Raw genomic sequence first — 26057 nt, forward strand, 5'->3', positions numbered from 1 at the left:
ATCCTGGAAATTGAGCCTACTGTCTTAGGGAAAGCTAAACTGATAGTTCAGAACAGCATTAGAGCCTAGTGGTGGTGGTATCTGATCTTCACGTTTGTTTTAGCAGCCTTGGGGACTTGGGATGGTGGTATAGCCTTTGTCAGTACTGGCTGTATGTCAGTACTTGGTCTGAAAGGGTGACTAATGTTAAGCCCTAAATAGGTAAGGCTATTTAATACTGAATTGATTTTATCTGGACTCTTCCAGGGGTGTGACCATTCTGTTCAGATGTGAAGCAAGAAAATGAGAGAGAGGGGTGGGATATAGAGCTTACATAACTAGTAGATTTGCCGTGATTCCTATTAAAAATCCCTAGGGATTTGTGTGGCTCTTGGACTGTGAAGTCATATATTATAATACACTAAAGGGTTCTCAGAAAATACCTGCTGAATGACAGACCAAATAAAGGTAGTCACTCAGATGTCTTAGGACCTTTAATACAACCTAGTTTAAGTTGTATGGATTATTTCCTTTACGTGATTGTGGAAATAAAAATTCATCAATTCCGAATTTAAATATAAAGTCTCCAGGTTCAATTACCAGTCTGTATAATAGATTTTATTGGTTTCAGTTTTGTTGCTTTTGTTCCCTTATATATACCCACTCAGTAAATAAGTTAATACATTTTGTTGAAGAATATTATGTTTAGTGGTTAACTTTACTTTGTACCTTTGTTAAGTAGGTGTTTTTCAAGGGTCACCCTGAGCATGTTTATGGTACTGTGGCTTCTGTAAAAGTGTGTAAGATGTACTCTTTGTCAATAATGAGCCTAATTTAGGGTAACTAACTCACAGAAAGTTAGGCAACTATACCAGTCATTAATGAAGAGTGCAACGAGTGATGTTAAAGAAGAAAATGTTTATAACTGTACATTTAAAACTGGATAATGACAGCCTAGTTAGTATTTTGAAAACATTATTCTCTAATATTTTCTTATTTTTAATAAGGCACTGTTAAAAGAAATAGTATTGTTTCACATTTTAATTAGGCAAAAGAGAACCAATTTATTTTTTAGTAGAAGTATTCTTAGATCATTAATATTTACAAAGAAAATTTATAGAATTCTAGTTAAACTGTACTAAGAAATGCATAAATGTTTTATAAATAACCACTTGCCATATTTAAGATTTGATTGGATCAGTACATTAATTTATGCAGATATTCAGGATATTTCTTTTATTTTTGATAAAAACACATTAGTGTTCTTGGTTAAGTTTATATGCCATGTTTCTTGTTATGACATTTCAAGACAGATTATTAGGTCCATTTTGATTTAATAGGAGTAGTACCATCTATTGAGTCAATAACATAATATAACATCTATATTATTTCCAAGGGGAAAATATTTTTACTTAATTATTTTTATATCTAATTTTATTTTTAATTCTATTTTATTATTCAGTCTAAGAAATTTTAACAAAAGGATATGAGTAAATAGGTGCTTTGCATCTTAAAAATTCTTTAGTTGGAAATAGCAATTGAATTTGAACTTTAAATACATTCTTTTTCTAGTACATTAAACAGATTGAATACTATCAAAAGCCTACTTGAACTACTTATATAATATATCACTTTATCCATCATTATTCTATGCTTTTCTACTTTTATATTCCTCATTTCATGAACATATCTTTCTGCTTCCTAAGTCAAAGTCTTTTTAATGATGAATTGAATTCTTGTCTTTTCAGTCAATGGGGTAATTCAGTGAATTGTGAAATTATCTTGATATTCTATCACTATATAAATTTATAGCATATTTATAAACATATAGTTGCATTTGGCCTTGGAAGGATATTATAGGAAATACCTATTTCCAAGAATAAATAAGGCATGTCGAAGAAAATATGTTGTTCTATATATAATAACTAAATTCAAATCACTTAAAGCATATGAAATAGTACATTATATACATGCATAGGCATATGTATGTATCTTCTCGATTTATTAATACTGAGTGGTGGCCCATATTTAAACACTTCTGTTGATAGTTGTAAACCTTGACTAATGAAGAAAGTGTTCCTCCTCAAAAACTAACCAAACCTGTTTCCCCATGTACCATTAAATCTATTGGTATCTTTGGGAATTGATTATACATAAGTGAAAGGGAAAACTGTTACTATCATTATGAAATTGAATTAAACTGTGGTAGGTAGTATTTTTCTCTGTCCAGCATACTTTTCTAATTTCTGTTAACAGACTACACTTCCTCCCTAACACATACCAATATGCTTTTGATGGGACTATACCAATCAGAATATTCTACCCTTATTAGGCTGGGGAATTAAACCAGATAAACTAATCATAATGTCTCACCCCACTGGCTATAGTAATATATCCAGGGGTGGACAGGAATTCCAACTTGCCAAAGGTCGTGTCCACTCTTCCATTTACTATACCATATAGATACGTAACTTATGTTTATTTAGAGAGAATGAGATCTACTCACAGAAAGTCGGAGAGAATCCTGATGGGGTGGTTGATTCCCAGGTTCTAGTACCCCATGTCCCTGAATCTGGCCAGTTTTTGATACACTCTAGATATCTTATAATAACCCTATGCCACTGCCCCTATTATAAGGTAAGTTATATCATTTGTAAACAAAATAACTCTATTTTTCATAGCAATGTTTCCAGTTCATTTTTTAAGCTTATCTTATGATGAAGGATGAAGCTGACTCTACTTCAGTCCTCAAATTTTCTTTTCTATGGGCTAGAAGAATATTATTAAGTCAGAGGTTTAGAGACAGAATTTTCAGCTCAAACTTTACTTGTATTTTGTATTTTTATTGTCACCCTTCTTGTAATCTTGAACATATACTTCTAGTCAAATCAGGATTGAGGATTGGGAGTTTGGAGGAAACCTGTAGAGTCAACAAATGTTTGAGATTCCAGGCATGGGACAATTCTTATAGTGATTAAAAAAAAGGTTTAGATAATTCCCACTAAGTCATGGACATAGCTACTTCCTTGAAATTATCCTCTGCCTCTCTACCCTTTAACCTGAGGGAATCTTTGAAATGTGGGTATAATTCTGGCTTGGTATCTTTTCCAGCTTAAGATTTCTTCTTCTTCTTATGGAGCATTTTTGGGCAACTTATCTCTCTCAATGTCTGTGACCCTTCCCTCTTCCCTTCCCCAATCTATTGTTCTTCTGGCCCTAAATATTATAAAATTTATGTCAACAAGGTTGTTTGCCTTAAGCCACTCAATTGATATTTGCCTTCATAGAGCTGTTAGACTGAGAACTAAGAAATCTCAGTGTCATTAAAAACAAATCTGAATATCAGTCTAGCCACTTAATGTCTTTAGTCCTTAGCATTCACATTTTTGAATGAATAATAAGTGATCTTATGAGACTTTTCAACTCTAAGAATTCAACAAATCTAAGTAAATTGCCTGGTTTAATGACCTATCTTTTCAGTTCACTTGAACATATCAGTAAGTGCCCACTGTGTATCACTTATTAGACTAGGTGCTCTGGAAATTAACTATAAGGTTCATTTTCTGTTGATAGAGTTTAAACTATTGTTTGTTGAGTACCAGCCTGCAAACCAAAAGGTCGCCAGTTCAATTCCCAGTCAGGGCACATGCCTGGATTTCAGGCAAGGTATCCAGTAAGGGGGTGTGCGAGAGGCAACCACATATTGCTGTTTCTCTCCCTCTCTTTCTCCGTTGCCCTTTCTCTAAAAATAAATAAAAATCTTTAAAAAATAAAATCAAATAAAAATTATTTTCAAAAAACCAGCATGGTATAGTGTTTCTCAAAGTGTATCATATTCAGATACTTGGAATGATATTAGGGATGTTATGGACAGAGCATTAAGTGATATCAAATCACAGAAAAAGTTTTCCCTTTTTAATTCTTTTTCAGTCCTTTTCATTATATTTATAAACATAAACTCTTGGCACCTCTCGAACACTTAATCATTCTCCCTTTTTAACAAAGAAGGGCTTAGTCTCAGAACATTCTGTAGTAAAATTTAATGAAATACATACCTTTTATTTATGGCAAGTCATACTTTTTCTTATTTGTTGGTAATGATAAAAGATTTTACTGTAAATTTTTGTTTAAAAAGTGAGCTGCTTAAAAATGGCTAACATTGGAAAGCTATTTAAGTATTTTAAGAACTGCCAAAATTAATGATGACTTTCTACCCTTGCCTGACTTTAATTTTTTTAATTAATTAAAGCAATTAATTTTTAGTTGCTTTAATTTTTTTAATCACAGTAAAAAAACTTAGGAGAGATGTATCAAAGAGACTTTTTCTTTTTTCCTTATCAAACACAATGTTTATTTAGTCATAATTTAATCATAATTCTGTCCATAGTGAAATCTCATTAGTTTTTTCTTTTGCTTTTTTTGCAGAGTCCCTTTAGTTTTTTCTTTTGCTTTATTTGATAATCAAATGGAAATATCTTAGAAAGAAAGAGACCAGTGAATACAGAAAGCAGAACCTCTTAATTTCAGAGGCATGATTTGCATGTGTTATTTTCTCTTAGTGTAGATGTACAGATACCATTTAGACCTTGACTGGAAAATCTTGTCATAATTTATTTGGGTTTCTTAAAGAAGGAACTATTGGGATTTCAGGCTTTCTGTATAGATTTACCAGAGTGTATTCCATAATTATACATACATAACTGAAATTTGGGAAGCACTAATATAATGGAAGGTGAACTGAATCTGTAGATAGGATAAGTTGGATTTTCTGTTTCTCTATTTCTAGGTGTAGGGACCTTGCTCAAGACCCTTAAACTCTCTGTGTTATTGTCCTCATCTTTAAGGCAAAGGATAGCCTGGCCAGTGTAGCTCAGTTGGTCGGAGTGTCATCAGTCCTATAACTGAAAGGTCACAGGTTTGATTCCCAGTCAGGGCACATACATAGGTCATGGGTTCGGTCCTTGGTCCAGGTGTGTACAATGCCCAGTCTGGGTCTCTACAGGAAGCAACCAATTGGTGTTTCTCTCCCACATCGATATTTCTCTTTCTCTCTTCCTTTCTTGCTATAAGCAATGAAAAAAAAAATGTCCTTGGGTGAGGATTAAGAAAAGAAATAATAAAATGGGAGGATATGTGTGGTTTTAGATGGATTATAACTTTTGTAAAGTTTTTTCCAGCTCTAAAATTTTGTGATAACCTACTTATATACCCTATTTTAAGTCTCTTGCTACTTTAGGTGTGGTCTCTGGACTAGTAACAGAATCATGTGGGAGTTAGAAATGCAGAGTCTCAGGTCCCAACCCTAAACTTATTGAATTAGAATTTGCATTTTAAGAAGATTCCTGGGTGACTACATGGAAATGAAAGTTTGAGAAGAACAGCTATGGACTGCTTTATGTTGTCACTTGACTGTCCAATTGCTCTTTAAAACAAATGTGAAATGGGGGGTGGCAGTACCAGATGGCAAGATAAGAAGTTCTTGAACTCACCTCATCCCATATACACAGGAAATCTACACAGAACAATCCCCTTTGAAAAAATACTGAAAACTAGTTCAATAGCTCTATCATAGTAAATGGTGAAGGGGCCACATTGAGACAGGTAGGAGAAGCAGAGGTGTGGTCTCACCAAATGCCTCCATTCCTAATGTGGTCACCCAGTCAGGAGGGATCTCACAAATCCAAAGCTTCTCCCATAGAAGTGAGGGCTTTATGTCCCATATCAGGCACGCTAACCCATAGGACCTGCACTGAAGAGACAAGCCCCAAAATGTCTGGCTCTGAAACCCAATGATGCTTACATCCAGAGACCCACAGGTGTGTAGGACACTGAAAAGTACTGCTCTTTAAGGGCTTGTACAGAGTCACTCACTCTGGGGCCAGCAGAAAAGCAGCAGTTTTTTAAAACTTTGAGTGGTTACCTCAAAGTTGTGAGGTTCAATGGGTGCCATAGGAAAGGGAATGAAATTTCTTCTCGCAAGCCTGATTGTATTGCTTTGAATTTGGAACAATGTGAATGAATTTAGAACATTAAATAAAAAATGCTGGGAATCCACTTGCCCCTGCACATGGGTGGAATGCCTAGTCGATCTACTGGGGAACGGAGTGAACAGCCAACGGTATCCCAGCATATTTGAGGGTTGGAGGCCAAAACTGTAGAGGACACTGAAAAATCAGATGGTAAGGAGGTTGCTTTGGGACAATAAGGTCCCTGGGACCAGCGTGGGGACCAGGGTGGTTGCAGACCCAGGCTCACTGCCCACTTGATCTGCCACAGGATTCTTGGGAGAAAGCCAGGTCATTGGCTTCCTCCCTTGCCAAACAAAGAAGTTTGAGCAGCACCAGGATGAAAGTCACTGGGGGAAATAAAGATGAAGTGGCAAACACACAGGGGCTGTGTACTCGCTAAGGCTGTAGACCCTGGCTGGGAAGAGTTGGTCTGGGAAGAGTTGGGCCCTGAAGGACCCTGACCTGGATAGTCCCGGTCTGGTTGGATAGTTGGGCTGTGTGAGAGGCCAGGAGCTTGTTTGGAGTGGCAAGCTTGAACAGGAGGAATTTTTCAAAAAGAAAAAAAAAGAGGCACTCGGCAGCTGATTAGGGAATTCTCCCTCAGTAGCCGCTTGCCTCCCATGGCTGTGCCCGTGCAGCCTCCGCAGCCTGGGCTGTGGGCCCACAGTCCTCTGCTATCAGGACCAGGGCTGTGCCCCTACCCCCAGCCGCAGCAGCAGAGGGTGCCCAACCACAACGATGACCTCAGTGGTGCACCACCAACCCAGCCACCCGCCACCCCACCGCAGCTGCCACCATAGCAGTGGAGGCTGGTGCATGCCAGACACTGCCACCCTCATGACTGCACTCCTGCTGCAGCAGTAGGAGCCCAGCGCTCACACCTGAAGCCCTGGGGATGGTGCACACCCAAACCCACAGACCAGCTGCTACCCATCCTAACCCAGCAGCAGAGGCCAAACACATGCCTGCAGCCCCGGGGCAGAGTGTGCCTGACCCCACTGCCCAGAGGCACCTCATGCCAGACCTCACCCAGCATCCGCCCAATGTAGCCATGGTGGTGCCTCTACCTGTGGGCTGACTGGCTCCCTAAGAGGAAGGTTGAGAGGTCCCCCACCCCCCTCCCACAGAGGAAAGCAGCAGGGCTCAGGGAGTCAGCAATCCCCAGAAAGACTTAACTCAGTGGGGGAACCCAACTACCCTGAAGAGACTCTGAGAATCCCTAGCATCTAGGACAGCAAAGAGCAAGAGGGTGGTGTGTGAGTTGTCCCTAATTGGTGCACCTCAAGGACAGCACAACTGCTGGACTGAAGTCATAGGCTGGGCACAGAAGGGCACTGGTCCTGGCAGTGAACTGAGGAACTGGGCTAGAGGCTGGGCAACCTCGGAGAGTGCAGCTCAGACATGGACCCTGTCTCTGCAAAACCACAGGAAGGGAGAAAAGTGAAACCAATCCCCCCTTAGCTGGCTGCAGCCAGGAAGACCAGCAGAACTGGCTTGGCCCATTTAAAGCCAGCATGAGGCTTTTTTTTTTTTAACTCCTCTTTCCTTCTTTGCTTTCTTTCTTTCCTTTTTTTTTTTTTTTTTTAAATTCCCACAAGTGAGACAGTAAAACCTGGAGCTGTGAAAGGACCAGAGCTAGACCCAAAGAGGGGTCATCCCAACAACTGAGACAGTGAGACAAATTTCACTTTACTGTTCCAGAGAACTTGCAACTTACTGTATACTTGTATTATTATTATTATTTTTATTATTTTTACATCTTTTCTTTTATTAGTGTTTTTTATTTTTTCTCTTCTTCTTTCTGTTTAGTCTTCTTTACTTTGCTAAATTGCATTGTTTGACTGGTTTTTCTTGTTCTCTTTTTCATAGTGTATTTTTAATTTTTCTTTCACTTCATTCATGTTCCTAAGTACACTACTCTAGGTTGTGTACTTCCTATTCTTGTTATTCAGATCACATAGAATCTGTCATGATTGTTGCTTCATTACTTTTGTAAATAATTGCTGTTCCATACAATTATAATACTACACAGCACCCCTCCTGGATATTAGCTCACTTCACTGTTTCTGGAACTTTATTACTTTTGTGGTTAACTTTATTACTTTTGTGGTTAACTCGATTCTTTCACACACTATACCTATTTTCTGTCCTTTATTCACTATATCTCATAATCTGATCTCTCAGAAGCTCACTGCTTTCTAGACCCAACTCACAATCCTTCCCCTGCCTAACAAGAGTCTTATCTTTCTTTCACCCTTTCTACAAAGTGGCTAGTTGGGTGAAATATCACAGTTAACACTATACATACCCAAAGGATCTCCTGCATCTTCTCTACATGTTGGTACTTTAAATACTAAAGAATTCACTCCCACTGTCTTAATCCATTTTACCTTCCCCCTCTAACTGATCCCATAAAAGAGTGGGTGGGAGCTGTGAACACCAGTATACCTGCTGGAAGAGGAAACCCACCAACAAAGGAACCACCAACAGATAATAATAGAAGAAGGTGAAGGGGTGAGTGGAAGCCACTGTAACCTACACCCAGGACCAATCTGGCAATACAATTAAACTGTGGAGAAATTACCCAGAACAAACAGGTGAACAATAGTGAGAAAGAAGCATCAATACCTCGTACAGACAGAAGAACCAGCTTCAACACAACCTGTCCACTCCCGCACAACAGAATACAAGATGTGCTGTATGGAGTGACTCTCAGTTAACCAGCTGGAGGGAAGGACCCACCAAAGAAAGACCCAACAACAATCAAAACCCAAAGACAGACAGAGAACCAACATAAACGACAACCCAAGACCAGCAAGCTCAGGAGATCAAGGAGACTGCACTACTGAATCTCACAGGTCTCCTACCATAGAAGTTCACACCATAAACCCAGGGAGTCAGAACAGATCAATTTAAGAAGTAGAGACTAACAAGAAGAGTCTTACAAATAATGGGAAGACAAAGAAACAATCCCCAAATGAAAGGAAAGGAGGAAGCCTCAGAAAGAATGCTAAATGAAATAGAGGTAAATCAACCATCAGATACTGAGTTCATAGCAGTGGTTATCAGGAAGCTCAATGAGCTCACAGAGAATTACCAAAAACTTCAGGGAAGCTATAATGAACTCACTGCAAACTATATCAACATGAAAAAGGAAATAGAAACTATCAACAAGGGCCAAGAGGAAATGAAGAATACAATTTCTGAATTGAAGAACACAGTTGAAGGAATCGAAAGCAGGCTAGATGAAGCAGAGGATCAAATCGGTGAGCTAGAGGAAAGGTACAAAAGAACACCTAGAAAGAGCAAGAAAAGGAAAAGAGACTCAGAAAGAATGAAGAGAGGTTAAGGGAAATTCAGGACAACATGAAACATAATAATATCCGTATAATAGGGATGCCAGAAGGAGAAGAAGAAGAGCAAGGGATAGAAAACCTGTTTGAAAAAGTAATGATGGAAAATTTCCCTAATTTGATGAGAGAAAAAGTCACACAAATCCAGGAAACACAGAGAGTCTCAATCAAGAAGAACCCAGAGAGGCCCACTTAAAGACACATCGTAATTAAAATGGCAAAATTCTAAGACAAAGAATCTTGAAGGCAGCAAGGGAGAAATAGAAAGTAACATACAAGGGAGCCCCAGTTAGGCTAGCAGCTGACTTCATATTGGAAACTCACCAAGCCAAAAGAGATTGACAAGGAATATTCCAAGTAATGAAAACCAAAGGCCTGCAACCAAGACTACTCTATCTAGCAAGGCTCTCAATTAAAATGGAAGGCCAAATAAGGAGCTTTCTGGACAACAGAAGCCTCAAATAATACCCCTCCTCCAAACCAGCTCTGCAAGAGATACTAAAGGGTCTGCTTTAAGAACAGGAAGAAAAACAGTGAGGGAGAGAGAGAGAGAGGAATACAGGTACAAAAAAAATGGCAGTGAATAAGTACCTATCAGTAATAACCTTAAATGTAAATGGATTAAATGCCTCAATCAGAAGACATAGAATAGCTGAATGAATAAGAGACCATGACCCACACATATGCTGCCTACAAGAGACCCATGTCAGGACAAAAGACCTACACAAACTAAAAGTGAAGGGCTGGAAACAAATATTCCAAGCAAATGGACAGGAGGAAAAAAAAAAAGCCAGGATGGCAATATTCATATCAGACAAAGTAGACTTCAAAAAAGAGCCATAAAAAGAGACCAGAAGGTCACTTCATAATATTCAAGTGAAGAATGCACCAAGAAGACATAAATATTGTAAATATATTTGCACCCAAATACATAAAGAAGACCTTGGAGGACTTCAAGAAAGATATTGACAGGAACACAATTATAGTAGGGGATTTTAACACCCCACTATCAAAAATGGATAGATCTTCCAAACAAAATATCAACAAAGATATTGTCACATTGAACAATGCCCTAGATCACATGGACTTAACTGATATGTATAGAGTCTTTCATCCTAAAGAAGCAAAATACACATTCGTTTCAAAACTGATATATAGAGAGCCTTTCATCCTAAAGAAGCAAAATACACATTCTTTTCAAATGCACATGGAACATTTTCAAAGATAGACCACATGATAGGACACAAAACAAGCTCAACAAATTCAAGAATATTGAAATCATACCAAGCATTTTCTCTGACTACAAGGGACTGAAACTAGAAACCAGCCTCAAGGAAAAACCCCAAAACACTCAAACTCATGGAAATTGAATTGCATGCTGTTAAACAATAAATGGGTCAAGAATGAGATTAGGGAAAAAATCAAAAAGTTGTTGGAAACAAATGAAAATGAACTCACAACAATCCAAAACTTATGGGATACAGTGAAGGCAGTTCTGAGAGGGAAGTCCATAGTGATACAGGCCTACCTAAAAAAGATAGAAACATTTCAAATAAACAACCTAACCCTACACCTACAAGAACTTGAGGAATAACAACAAAGACAGCCCAGAGCAAGTAGAAGGAAGGAAATAACAAAGATCAGAACAGAATTAAATGCTATCGAGATGAAAAGCACAATTCTAAGGATCAATAAATCCGGGAGATGGTTCTTTGAAAATATAAACAAAATCAACAAGCCTTTAAGCAGACTCATCAAGAAAAAAAAAAAAAAAAGGAGGACCTAAATGCTAAATGAACACAATCAGAAATGAAGGAGGAGAGATTACAATGGATACCACAGAAATACAAAGGATTGTAAGAAATTACTACAAAGAACTATATGCCAAGAAATTTGAAAACCTAAGTGAAATGGGCAAATTTCTAGAAAAATATAATCATCCAAAACTGAATGAAAAAGAAGCAGAAAGTCTGAACAGACCAATAACAGCTGATGAAATTGAAGCAGTAATCAAAAAACTCCCGACACACAAAAACCGAGGACCAGACAGTTTCACAGAATATTATAAAGCATTTAAGGATGAGCTAACCCCTATCCTTCACAGATTATTCCAAAAAATCCAAGAAGATGGAAGTCTCCCGATCTCTTTATGAAGCCAGCATCATCCTAATCCCCAAACCAGATAAAGATATAACAAAGAAAGAAAACATCAGGACAATATCACTGATGAACACAGACACTAAAATCCTCAACAAAATATTGGCAAACCGCATTCAGCAGTATGTTAAAAAGATTATATACCAGCCCTGGCTGGCGTAGCTCAGTGGATTGAGCACGGGCTGCAAACCAAAGTGTCCTAGGTTCGATTCCCAGTCAGGGCACATGCCTGGGTTGCAGGCCATGACCCCCAGCAACCCCACATTGATGTTTCTCTCTCTCTCTCTTCCTCCCTTCCCTCTCTAAAAATAAATAAAATAAAATCTTAAAAAAAAAGATCATATACCATGATCAAGTGGATTCATCCCAGGGATTCAAGGATGGTGCAATATCTGCAAATCAGTAAACCTAATACATCACATAAACAAAAGGAAAGACAGGAATCACACACACGATCATATCAATAGATGTGAAAAAAGCATTTCATCAGGTATAGCACCCATTTATAATAAAACACTTAGCAAAGTGGGAAGAGAGGGAGCATTCCTCAACATAGTAAAGGCCATATATGAGAGACCTACAGCCAACATTATACTTAATGGACAAAAACTTAGAGTTTTCCCACTAAGATAAGGAACAATACAAGGATGCCTGCTTTTACCACTCCTATTCAACATAATATTAGAAGCCCAAGTCACAGCGGTCATACAAGAAAAAGAAATAAAAGGCATCCAAATTGGAAAGGAGGAAACAAAACTGTCATTTTTTTGCAGATGACATGATAGTGTACATAGAAAATCCTGTAGACTCCACCAAAAAAACTACTTGACCTGATAAGTGAATTTGCCAAAACAGAGGGATACAAAGTCCATATTCAGAAATGAAAGACATTTTTGTACACAAACAGTGAAATATCAGAAACAGAAATCAGGAAAAAAAATCCCATTTGATATAGCAACAAGAAAAATAAAGTACCTAGGAATAAACCTTTCACCTAGGTGCATCCTTTTACAAGGATGTAAAAGACCTGTACTCAGAAAACTATACAACACTGAAGAAAGAAATTAAGGAAGACACAAACAAATGGAAACATGTACCATGTTCATGGATTGGAAGAATTAACATCATCAAAATGCCCATATACCCAAAGCAATTTATAGATTCAATGCAATCCCTAATAAAGTGCCAGTATTATTGAGAATATCATATATGTACTACTGTATCAAAGAAGAAAACAGATTTCCATAATTCTTTAAATTTATGAAATCTAAATATAATAATAGAGTGCAATATTTGTAATACATGTTTAATAACTATAATTTTAAAGAATGGAATTGGGGGATAATTGGAGTTTATTTATAGTTACTATTTCCTATCATCAAAATCAGTTGCAAATGTTTACTAATGCTGATCTATATGGAATATTTGATCTTTGCAAATATATTCACAAAGATACTGATTGGCAAATACTAATATCAGTCCATGAAGGTATGATTTTTTTTCTTTTTTCTTCAGCTGTATTTTATTGATTATACCATTACAGTTGCCCCAATTTTCCCCCTTTGCCCCTCTCCTCCCAGTACCCTTCTTTCCTCCAGCAATCCCACCCCCTTAGTTCATGTCCATGGGTCATGCATATAAGTTCTTTGGCTTCTCCATTTTCTATACTATTCTTAACACTCCCTTAGCTATTTTGTATCTACCAGTTATGCTTCTTTCTTTCTTCCTTTTTTTTATTGTCATTCAAGTACAGTTACCAGTTATGCTTCTTCATCCCTGTACCTTTTCCCCCTTCCCCCTCCAGCTGATAACCCTCCAAATGATCTCCATCTCTATGATTCTGTTCCTCTTCTGCTTTGTTTAGTTTTAGTTTTTTAGATTCACTTGTTGATAGTTGTGAGTTTGTTGTCATTTTAATGTTCATAGTTTTGATCTTCTTTTTCTTAAGTAAGTCCCTTTCACATTTCATATAATAATGGCTTGGTGATGATGAATTCCTTTAGCTTTACCTTGTCTGGGAAGCACTTTATCTGCCCTTCAATTCTAAATGATAGCTCTTCTGGGTAGAGTAATGTTGGTTGTAGGGCCTTGCTTTTCATCACTTTGAATACTTCTTGTCAATCCTTTGCTTGCAAAGTTTCTTTTGAGAAGTCAGCTGATAGTCTTATGGGAACTGCTTTTCTCTTGCTGCTTTTAAGATTCTCTCTTTATCTTTAAAGCTTTGGCATTTTAATTATGATGTGTCTTGTAGTCCTCTTCGGGTCTAACTTGTTTGGGACTCTCTGTGCTTCCTGGACTTGTATGTCTATTTCCTTTGCCAAAATAGAGAGGTTTTCTTTCATTATATTTTCAAATAAGCTTTCAATTTCTTGCTCTTCCTCTTCTTCTGGCAACCCTATGGTTCAGATGGTGGCACTTTTGGAGTTGTCCTAGAGTCTTCTTATACTCTCCCCATTTTTTGAATTCTTGTTTCTTCTTTCTGTTCTGCTTGAATGTTTATTTTATCCACATGTTCCAAATTGTTGATTTGAACCCTAGCTCCCTTCCCTCCACTGTTGGTTCCCTATGGATTTTTCTTTATTTCAGGTAGTGTAACCTTCATTTCTTCCCTTATGTTTTTGCCATACTCTATAAGTTCTTTGAGCATCCTGATTACCAGTGTTTTGAACTCTGCATCTGATAGATTGGCTATCTCTGTTTCATCTAGTTCTTTTTCTGGGGTTTTGTTGTGTTTGTTCACTTGTGCCATATTTCTTTGTCTCCTCAATTTCACAGTCTCCTGTGTTTGTTTCTGCATATTAGGTAGGGCACGTTGACTCCCTATCCTAGCATACCTGTAAAGTTGTATGGAGCAGAGCCTTAGGTATTCACCAGAGTGGGGCAACCCACTTCACTGTTCTGTGGCTCTGTGTGTGAGGAAGTTTGGAAACGGGAGAATACCACTGCCTGGCTTCTGTAGGTTTGCCTGGCACTCGCCCTATTTGTTTCCAGCCCAGTCACTTTTCCATCTCCCATATGTGACTAATGCCCTTCTAGCTGTTGCCCTGGTGGTGATTCCTAGAGTGGGTGGGTTGCATATGTTCTAAGTCCATGCATGTCCTTTAAATGGACTCTCCAGAGAAACTGGCAGTCTTTTGCCATCCCAGCCCTCACTGGTTTATAGCTAGAGGTAATAGGGGTTTATTTTCCTAGCACTGGAATGTTGGGCTGAGCAGTCTGGCTTAGGGCTGGGATCTCTTGTTCCTAGGGTATCTCTCCTGATTTTTATCCACCGCACATGAATGTGGGACCGCCCATTCTGCATTATGTCTGTGCCACACCGCCTCTCTGCTGGTCTCTGTGACTCAGCTCCTCCTACCCATCTGGATGGATGTGGCTTCTCTAAATCCTTGGTTGTCAGACTTCCATACAGTTCGATTTTCTGGCAGTTCTGGGTGTTCTTTCTTTTCAGGTTAGTTGTAATTCTTCTTGTGGTTGTGGGAAGAGGCAAAGCATGTCTGTTTACACCTCCATCTTGACCAGAAGTCACCATGAAGATATAATTTTAATTGATCACATTCATTGTTTGGTATGTGTTTTTAGAATTCTGTTAGATTTTCTTGCCTTTTAGCATGCCATTACATTGTGGAATAATGACTTCTAATTGAAGATAAGGTGGAAGTTCCTCAGTTGCAGAGTTTAATAGATTTTAAAATATGAAAATGTTCTTTGCACTTGTATTAGATCCAAAAATGATGCTGTAGTTTAAACACAGAAATCATATCTGTTGCAAATTTATTGGGAAGGGAGATTTCTTGTTTTAACTTTTGTCATAGCGGAAATATGTTACCTTTTGACGGCACACAAAGTACATAAAAACTAGAAATTATGGTACTTCATAGTGCAACAACATTGGTAGTGTGAAATGACTATAAGTGTATAAATTTTGCATGTAAGCATTCTTTTGACTTGTATTTTTAGGTTGAATACATTAAGACAATTACCAAATTTTCATCATGACAGTTTACTTTCTTTTATTGTTCATGTATCTCATTCGGTTCAACAGTAATAGTTCTTTGTTCTTAGTTAACATCTGTAGAAGAATTCCAGGAACTTTTCTCCTAGCAGGTGGAAAATGGTAGGACTCAGACATGGAAAAAAATGTAAAATGGTATCTGAGAATAGGTAAATGGTAACAAAAAATGTCTCTTAAAATTAATCTGGAAAAAGTGGGGACCAAAATTTCATGTACAAATGGATTAGAATGCTAATATTCATAAGGAATTGCAAGTGATGCTTAGTAGACAAAAATATGTTGAAAAAGAATAACAAAGTTGGGGAACTCACTTTCCAATTTAAAAACTTCCTATAGAGCTACAGTAATCAAAACAGTGTGATATTAGCCTAATAGTATACATATAGATCAATGAAATAGCCCACATATTTATGGCTAATTGATTTTTTAAACCAAGGCCATTCAATTGCGGAAAGAACAGCTTCCTCAACAAATGGTACTGGAACAACTAGATATGCACAAACACAAAGAATGAAGTTAGACTTTTACCCTCACACCATGTACCAACATTAACTCAAAATGGATAAAAGACTGAATATGATTTAAACTATAAAATTATTACCAGAAAACAGAGGTGAAATTTTTTAATACCTTGGATTTGGCACTGGTTTCTTAAATATGACACAAAAACTCAGAGTACCAAAGAAAAAATAGAGAAATTGAACTTCATCAAAATGAAAAAGTTTTGTTCACTAGAGGACATTACCAAGGGAGCACAAAGACAAACCCACAGATGGGAGAGAAAATATTTGCAAATCATATGTTTGATGAGGGTTTAGTATCCAGAATAGAAAAGATGTCTTACAAACTCATAACAGAAAAATAAACAATTCAACTAAAAAGTGTTTGAAGGAGTAGAATAGACATTTCTCCATAGAAGATACATTAATGGCCAATGAACACATAAAAAATACTCAACATCAACTGCCATTAGGGAAACGTAATCAGAACCACAGTGAGATAATACTCCACACTCCATTATTATGACTGAATGTAAAGAGATAGACAGTAATAACTGTAGCTATAGGAAAATGGAACCCTTCTATATTGCTGGTAGAAAGTAAAATATTTCAATTGCTTTGGAAAATAATTTTTCAATTCCTCCAAAAGTTAATATAAATGACCATATAATCCAGCAATTCATTTCTGGGTATATGCACCAAATAATTGAAAACAGGAACTCACACAAACACTTGTACAGCCATGCTCATTTACCTGTGTTCACAATAGCCAAAAGGTAGAAACAGTCCAAATGACCATCAAAGAATGAGTGGATAAATAAAAGCAAGACACACATACAATGGAATAATATTGAGCCACAAAGGGAAATAAAGTAATAATACATGCTGCAGCATGAAGAACCTTGAAAACATTATGCTAAATGAAAAACAGACACAAAAAGTCACATTGTGTTTTCTACTTGTATCAACTATCCAGGATAGTTATTTGTAGAGACAGAAAGGAAATTTATGATTGCCAATGGTTGGGGGAAAGGGAGAATGAAGACTCATTGCCTAAAGAGTACCAGATTTTCTCTTGGGATGATGAAAATGTTTTGGGGATAGGTATAGATGGTAGTTACACAACATTGTGAGTGTACTCACAAATGTCACTCAGTTGTGCCTTAAAAATGGGTTTGTGTCTCGTGAATTTCACCTAAATTACAAAAAAAAGATTTATCTTAAATGAAACCAAGAATTATGGGGTCAAATTTTTCCTATATCAGGTATTAAACTATCATATTTTCAAAATAGAATAAAGCAGATTAAGTGCTGAATATTTTGGCTCTATTTAAAAATTATTGCATGGTGACTTTTTCACTAAACATTTACCTTTCACTCTATAGTCAGAGAGAAGAACATATTTGGAAATATATGTAATGTACCCGAGAACCAGCTCTTAACTTTTTGATACTCAAATACTTGTTTTTTGAAATACCCACTTCAATATTTTTTCCTTTTCTCTGATTTTAAACTATTGTCTCACTGTCCAGTCAGACTTTGAGTGAATTAGTTGGAATTGTCTATAGAGTAGAGTTACATTTCATTTTAATATCAGTTGTTTTTATGGGGCCACTCCTTACTTTGTAATTTTATTTCACAGGATATTAAGACACTAGAGAATGAAGGAGTTTTGAAATTTAAAAATTGAACTTGTTTTCCTTTTTTTTTTAGCAATTTTCAAATGGTTCTTTATTTTCATGCTTTTCAACATGGGACAATACAATCAATTTTATAAATATTGAATTCTTCCTATGCTATATTTTGAACATGAAGTTTTAAGGATAGAAATTTACTTGTTATAGGCAAATCCTTCCTGACCAGAGGAAGATAGAATATAGATGTTATCCTAAAAGTAAGAAAAAGATAGCTAAGTCTTTTATAACATAGTTGCTAATAACCATATGGAATCATTCAAATAATAGGACTTCTATATAATAGTATCTTATACTTTATACAAGTAAGAATATGTATGTGAAGTGCTTAGCACATAATAAATGTCAACTTGATTATTGACCAGAAAGATTAACATATACAGAAAATGGTACTTATGATAGGCTAACAACCCTTCTAAGGGTCCATTTTACAAATAATTTCTAAGTTTTATACTGAGTTAGAATGCCGACTTTTACTGATCATAGGCAAATAGTGATTCTCTTCTATAAAATAATGGAAAAGGGCAACTAATATTGTTTTAAGGTATGTATGTAGGTATGTATGTATGCATGTATGTGTGTGTTTCAGCTTCTATAAAATTTTCTGTAGCAAAATTTCTTTACATGTAGTTTTTGAAGCAGTATAATATGTAAAACAAAGATAGAACTCTTTAACTGAAAGAGAAAAAGGATGCCATTGATCTGAGATACCACCATAGAACCCATGAGATATGAAGTACAGTTAACTAGCCACTTAACTAGAAGATCCCTAATTTCTATTCAGCTTTTAAAACTTTAATTTTTAATAATACTCTGGATGGCATTTATTACCTCATAATTGATTTTAATTATATATATTTTATTTGTTTTACAATTGTGGAAAATTTTTCATATATTCTGCATGAGATTCCAGAATGTATGAGAAATCTATGAGAACTATGGTCAGTATTGTGTAGTGGTTAAGAGTGCAGGCTCTGGAGTTACAGACTCTGCATTTTCCCAATACTGCTATTTATTAGATATATGATCTAATTTTTCTATGATCTATTTTCCTCTGTTCCCCTCGAAGATATTATATGAATATAACCCAGATTGATATGCAAGTTTATAATTTTCATATTAGTACCATAAAGTTTGATTACGTGTTTCTATTGTAATTTCTTCTGTTTTATCAGATTTTTGCAATGAGGTGTTGAAGAATATTTATTAATCAGTGGAACAGAGAGCACAGTAATTTCTTTAGTTGACAGTATGCTGGGGATAAAATATGACCAAGATGGATTCATTTTATGTGCTTTACACATGAAAAAGTATGCACATTTGCTTAATAAAAATACCATATCTTATTTATAATTTGGAAACAATATTTGTGGCATTAATGGAAATAATCTTAATTAAAAACAAATATATTTTATTAGGTGGCCAACGTTTCAGGTTTTAGTTTAAAAAACTCTTAGATTTTTTTCCTTTGATTTTAACTTAAAATGTGGATGGGACATGAATTTTTGAAAAGTACCTGTTTTTAGCAAAACTTATTTCACAGGTAGCTCATTGACAAGCCTTTAAAGGAGCAAAGGTATATTCAACTTTAATTAAGCCTTTCAAACTTTCAGGCTCTTGAAGTTCATAACTAAGCATTCATATTTGCTAAATTGGGCAAGAAACTTTATAAAAGAACAAATTTTATGATATAATGTATTTATAATATAAAGTGTATTACACTTTCAATTTTAGTTCAGCTCAACTGGAAACTAACTTTTCTTTTTTCTTTTTTTTAACATATTTTATTGATTATGCTATTACAGTTGTCCCATTTTACCCCCTTCACTCCCCTCCACCCTGTACATCCCCTCCCACTCGTATCCCCCCCTTTAGTCATGTCCATGTGTCATACTTATAAGTTCTTTAGCTTCTACATTTCCCATATTATTCTTACCCTCCCCCTATCTATTTTCAACCTACATTCTATACTACTTATTCTCTGTACCTTTCCCCCCTCTCTCCTCCTCCCACTCCCCTGTTGCTAACACTCCATGTGATCTCCATTTCTGTGGTTCTGGTCCTGGTCTAGTTGTTTGCTTTTGTTTTTGTTTTAGGTGTGGTTGTTAATAATTGTGAGTTTGCTGTCCTTTTACTATACATGTTTTTTCTTTATCTTCTTTTCTTAGATAAGTCCCTTTAACATTTTATAAAATAAGGGCTTGGTGATGATGAACTCCTTTAACTTGACCTTATCTGAAAAGCACTTTATCTGCCCTTCCATTCTAAATGAGAGCTTTGCTGGATAGAGCAATCTGGGATGTAGGTCCTTGTCTTTCATGACTTGGAATAGTTCTTTCCAGCCCCTTCTTGCCTGTAAGGTCTCTTTTGAGAAATCAGCTGACAGTCTGATGGGCACTCCTTTGTAGGTTACTGTCCCCTTATCTCTTGCTGCTTCTAGGATTCTCTCCTTCATTTTTACCTTGGCTAATGTAATTATGATGTGCCTTGGTGTGTTTCTTCTTGGGTCCAACTTCTTTGGGGCTCTCTGAGCTTCCTGGATTTCCTGGAAGTCTATTTCCTTTGCCAGAATGGGGAAGTTCTCCTTTATTATTTGTTCAAATACGTGCTCAATCTGTTGCTTTTCCTCTTCCCTTTCTGGTACCCCTATAATTCAGATGTTGGAATGTTTAAAGATGTCCTGGAGGTTCCTAAGCTTCTCCTCATTTTTTTGAATTCTTATTTCTTCATGCTTTCCTGCTTAGTTGTTTCTTGCTTCCTTCTGGTCCACTTGATTGTTTTGAGTCCCAGTTTCCTTCCCTTCACTATTGGTTCTCCGAGCATCTTCCTTCATCTCTTTTATGGTAACCTGCATTTTTTCATGTAATTTGCGTCCAAAATCAACCAATTCTGTTAGCTTCCTGATCACCAGTGTTTTGAACTGTGCATCTGATAGATTGGCTATCTCTTGGTTGCTCAAAAGGATGAGTCCTGGGAGACTGATCTGTTCATCTGTTGGAAACATGTCTCTCTCTCTTTCCTTTTTTTTCTTTTTTTCCGGTCTGGTTGCTGTTGTTACTGTGAGGGGCGGAGCCTTACGTTTTCACTGGGGCAGGGCACCCCAGTTGCTAGATTGTGACGTTGTATGTGGGGGTGGGGGTGGGGGTGGGGGCAGGAGGGAACAATGGCGGTAGTTCCGCTCTCCTGGGGCCTTTGTACCCCTCCCTGGGATCCTGGCTTGCGTGCTCTGCCCTGGTCCACAATGCTGCCTCACTGGGTCTGCCAGCCGCCGCTTGCGTACTCAGGGTCCACCGTTGCAATCTTGCGTGTCCCGGCAGGCTTACACGCTCGGTTGCCTTGTGCTCCCAGTTCTCCCTGATCTCCATGCACGACAACCTGCACTCGCTCCTCCTCTCAGCCCCTCCTACTGGTCTGGATGAACGGGTCTACTTCAACTTCTTGGCTGTCCAACTTCCATTCAGATAAATTCTCTGTCAGTTCTGGGTGTTATTCTGCCTCTAAATTGTTGTTGTTCTAATCTTGGTTGTGCGTGGAGGTACAGTGCATCCACCTATGCCTCCATCTTGCCAGAAGTATCGAAACTAACTTTTCTTAAAGTGTGGAAACATTTTATTTATTTTTGGCTCTACTCAGGAAATGGTATAATTAAAAGAATTTGTATTAAAATTATGAAAAGCAGAAAATTTGCCTAAAATCAAGAGGTTGAGGTCAGTGTTGTTAAATATGGGATAAAAATTTTATATTAATCAAAATTATTCCACTCATTGAAAAAAATTTGGGACATATTTTTGGAAATAATAAGCAATCCAAACTTTTTTCAATTTCAGATATTTATAATGCATCCTTGTTTGTGTATATTAATTATTTATATCAGGAGCAAATGCAGATTTGGGAGCTTAAAGCTTATAATTTTGAAGGGCCGTCTTTTGAAAAAGGTAATATAATATCCAAATAAAAATTGTTAGTACCTTTGAAAGAAAACAGGCAAGTGTTCTAGTCTTCTTGCTTTTTATGTAGATTGTATATGTGTGTGTTAACTTGAAATAGAAAATGAACATCCAATATTTATGCTAACAAAAATAAAATATTATATAAAGTTTTATTTTGCTTTAATTTTAGAATTGATATTTTATTGAATTATAGATTTAGGTTCTCAGATTTTGCACTCGTCCCCCAGCATCTGAAACATGTCATTCCGTTGTCTTCTGGGCACCATAGTTTATGTTGGATACTGTGCTGTAAATTTTGCTTTTCTTTTGATGGTAATGTGTTCTTTTTCTCCCCTTGCTATATATAAGATTTCCTTATTATATTTGATTTTCAGCCATTTGACAGTTGGATGTGATATTTCTTTCATGTTTTTCGGTGTTGGGTTGACTATATTTCCTTAGTGAGTTAATGTATTGTATCAGTTTTGTTATACTTAGCTGTTTGTTTTTTTCACTTGTAGCTATTACTTTATCCTCATTCTCTCCTCAACTGCAATTACATTGGGCTTTTTGATTCCCACATGTCTCTTATGTTTTGTTTTTTTCATTTGTTTTTCTCCCTCTTTGCTGTAGTTGGGTATCTGCTTGTCTATTCAAGTTCATTAACCTCTGCTTTGCTGTGTTGAGTCAGCTATAAAACCCACCCACTGATTTCTCAGTTTTACATATTGTATTTTTCAGTTCTAAAACAACTAATTCTTTTTTGTTGTTGTTCAAGTATAGTCATCTCCTTTTTTACCCCACCATGCCCCCACTCTCAAACCTACCCCCTTTGGCTTTGTCCACGTGTCCTTTATACATGTTCTTTGATGGCCCTTCCCCTATTTTCCCTCATTATTCCTCTCCCCACTCCCCTCTGGTTACTGCCAATTTGTTCTTTATTTCACTGTCTCTGGTTATATTTTGCTTGATTGTTTGTCTTGTTCATTAGGTTCCACATATAGGTGAGATCATATTATTTTCAATTGATTTAAATTATCTATTGAAATTTTGTTTTCTTATACAGCAAACATGTTTCCATTCCATCTTTAACTTCCATTAAAATCTTACCGTCTTCTATTGTCTTCTGTGTCTTCTAAATCAGTGTCATATGTGGGTCAGCTAATAGATGTTATTTGTTTTCTTGGTTATTACTCACATTTTGTGTCCCTTCCTGTGCTCCATAATTATTATGGTGTACCAAACACTGTTTATTATAGGATGACAGATTGATGTAAATGTTATTTTTCTCCTATATTAGAAAAAAAATGAAGTGCTAATCCCCTCTATTCAACCATGAATTGAGCTGGGTGATTTGAATTACAGCTTTAGATATACCTAGTCTACCTCTAGTTAAATGTCTTAAGGGCAAGACCTGTTGGGTTGCAGGTATTTCTCTCCAGTATGACTTTGTATTTAATGGACTATGAAATTGTGGGAGATTTTACTCCACCTTTTGGGTTTTGCCTCCATTTTCTCATCCCCCTCTCAAGGTAGGGTGTTTTTTGGATGAGAGCAAATGTTCTGAGGAAAGAGTTGTCGAAATTCTATACTAAAAGTGGTAGGCATCACCTCTTGTGTAGTATGCCTTTGACTTCTATTCATCATAACACTACAGAAAACAGTACTTTTTCCTCTAGCTCAGCCTCTCCTTCTTTCCCAGTCTACTTGTGCAGTCTCAGTCCTCAGTAGATCTCTTAGGAGAAAACTATCTGGTCTGGGGGGTTCCATTAGATTCTAATCTATTATACCAGCACATAAACCATAAAGAGCTATGCTGGTTTCTCCTTTTCTTGGTAGTGCCACTCTTTCTGATTCTTAGTTTGTGTCTAAATGGCAAATCTCTGAAACATAAAAGCAATCAGGAGACTCAGTTTACCTAAGATTAGATGTCACTTTTCTCCTAGTTTATCCATTTTACTTTCATTGCCTTACAGTAAACTTAAAAATATAATTTGGGGAGATAATCTATCTTTCTTCTAGTTGTTGTAAAAGCAGTGACATGCTGCTGTGTGATGGTAAATTAGTTTTGTAAAAATAAAAACAAAATTTAGGCCCACATGTTACTCTTTTATGTATTATATTTATATAAAGTTTGTTTTTAGATTATTGGTTTGTTATTGAATATTAATATTGTTGCTAAATGTACTAGGCCCAGATATTGGTCAAGATTGCTGTTTGGAAAAAGTGTATTTTGAGAGCCAATTTTAATTTCAAAATTCCTTTTGATCAGCAGTGATTTAAATGAAACATAAACAAAAATTAATTTTTCGTTTCCCCTTTCTTGTCTAGTGAGTGATAGTTGCTTCAGGAATCTCGCAGAAGATCGCAGTGGGATAAATCTCAAAGATCTTGTACAAGATCCTTCTTTGTGAGTATTTGTCTTTTAATATTAATTATTATTTAAAAGTCTATGGTTGGTGTGACTTTTCTCAAAAGAGTTGTAACTGAGAACTGACTTAAGGTTGAACAATTTTTTTTTAATAATTTTTTTTTTGGCTTTTAATTTCAACCACCTAGATTATTTACAAGTTTACATTATTTCTTTTTATTCTTTTTTTGTTACATATAGTGAAGCACATAGAACAGTTTAAACAGAGATATAGTTACTTTTTAGAAATGTAAGAGATATGAGAGGAAGGGACAGTGTTAGATCAATAATTGACTTTCAAGGGATATGGCTAATGGCTGCTGATATCTTTCCAGTAGGACAGTAGATACTAAGCAGAGAAGATGATTAGTTTCTTTGCTTGGGAAGGTGAGATTGAATTTATTCACATCAATTTTAAGCATTTTTTTGAATAACTTATAATAATGTTTGTAAGACAATTACAAATATAAAATAATAGTTTTAATAATAATATATTTGAATATATCAAATGTATTTCTAATGTTTTACATTAGAAAGCTGTATGCAGCACAAGGTTTTTGAAGAATTTTACGTGTTTCAATTTTTAATTTCCTGCTTACTGTCAACCCATTCTTTATCAACATGTACTTTAATATAATGTCATTTTCTATTTTGTAAATTATTTATTTTTTTGCAGTTGTATATTTACTGGAAATTATGTTCACTATCTTCTACATGATAATAGCTTCCCAGGAAGAACACCTTTTTTTTTTTTTTTTTGGAAAAGAATCAGGACTAGTTAAGCCTTGGGCAGCAAAGAAAACAAAATTGAGTGCTGTCAGGTGCTTTGTTTAATGATGCATAATGCATTCAGTAAAATATATTTTAACAGGAAATTAGTCTTCCGTATCACATGTAATCTACAGTCCCACAACTCTTGTAATTTATTGAGAATGTTGTGAGGAAAAAAAAACAAAAATGTGTTGAACCTGAAGGTTATTGATTCCATAATGATTTTTTCACTCATTTAAAAAAGTTTAGTCACAAGATAGACTGTTGAAAATAATTGAATACTCAATTTTTTAGTGTAATCAGTTCAGATATGACTTTCCAAAACCAACTCTCTCAACGTTTTTTTTAACCTCTCTCTTTTCTTCATCAAAAGAATTGCCAGTATTCTTTTTCCATGATTTTTATTCCAATGAAGATTGAAAGTTGTCCTTTCAGTCCTATAAATATTTAATTAAGATATGTGAATATAAGTATTCCTCCTAAATGAATATTGAATAATACTTTCTTGCATGAGTGGTTCTACTTTTCTTATGGATATGGGAGGAAACTTTATAATTTTTTGGAAAGATTTTACCCATTTTTAAGGAATAAATTAAATAATTTCATTATTGTATTATTTGTAAGGTGTAATTCTGGCACAGTAGGATTATATTTCTGTTTAGTGCAATCACTGTGAAAACTAGTGTGCTTATGTGGACTTCAATGATACAAAAATTTCAATAGCAGATTATAATGAGTTGTAGTGTTTTGAGAGAATTTGGTACTTCTTTCCAGAATGTAGAATATTTATCATGTAACTTATAACTGAATTCTAAATTCAATCTTAGTATTCTAAGAAAAATTTATCTCAGATTACTATTGCATTGGATGAGGAAAATAATTCTGAATTTTCTGTTTTGAAGTAGCCAAATAGTATTTTAATTTAGGATAATTCTCATAAGTAGGCATTAGCCTACACTGTAAGAATCTAGTAACAAAGATTTTTTCTAACCCTTGCAATGCATTTAGAAAGAGCTTTTTTTAAAATTTAAGAATTATGAAAATTTACCATTAGTGACTCTAATTTATGTTTTAGAGATATATTTCCTACTTTGTAAAAGTCTTTAAGTATACAAAAATGCCTTTGATTTCTGGATATTGACTTTGTATCTGCAGTTTTGCCTAATTTGTTTATTAGATCTAGCAGTGTTTTAGCAGAGTCTATAGGATTTTCTAGGTACACTATCATGTCATCTGCAATG

General features: G+C 35.9%; 1 protein-coding gene across 6 annotated transcripts in view; it reads left to right on the top strand.

Moving 5' to 3' along the window:
• GPHN (gephyrin) overlaps nt 1-26057 on the top strand; it is a 456579-nt gene that overhangs the window by 52260 nt on the left and 378262 nt on the right. For all 6 annotated transcript variants that reach the window (XM_036011094.1, XM_036011095.1, XM_036011096.1 and 3 more), the window contains exon 2: nt 23967-24045. In XM_036011094.1, the coding sequence (XP_035866987.1) occupies nt 23967-24045 (79 nt within the window). The remainder of the gene's footprint in view (nt 1-23966; nt 24046-26057) is intronic.

This window comes from Phyllostomus discolor, chromosome 1 (assembly GCF_004126475.2).
Source record: "Phyllostomus discolor isolate MPI-MPIP mPhyDis1 chromosome 1, mPhyDis1.pri.v3, whole genome shotgun sequence".
NCBI classification, from domain to species: Eukaryota; Metazoa; Chordata; class Mammalia; order Chiroptera; family Phyllostomidae; genus Phyllostomus; species Phyllostomus discolor.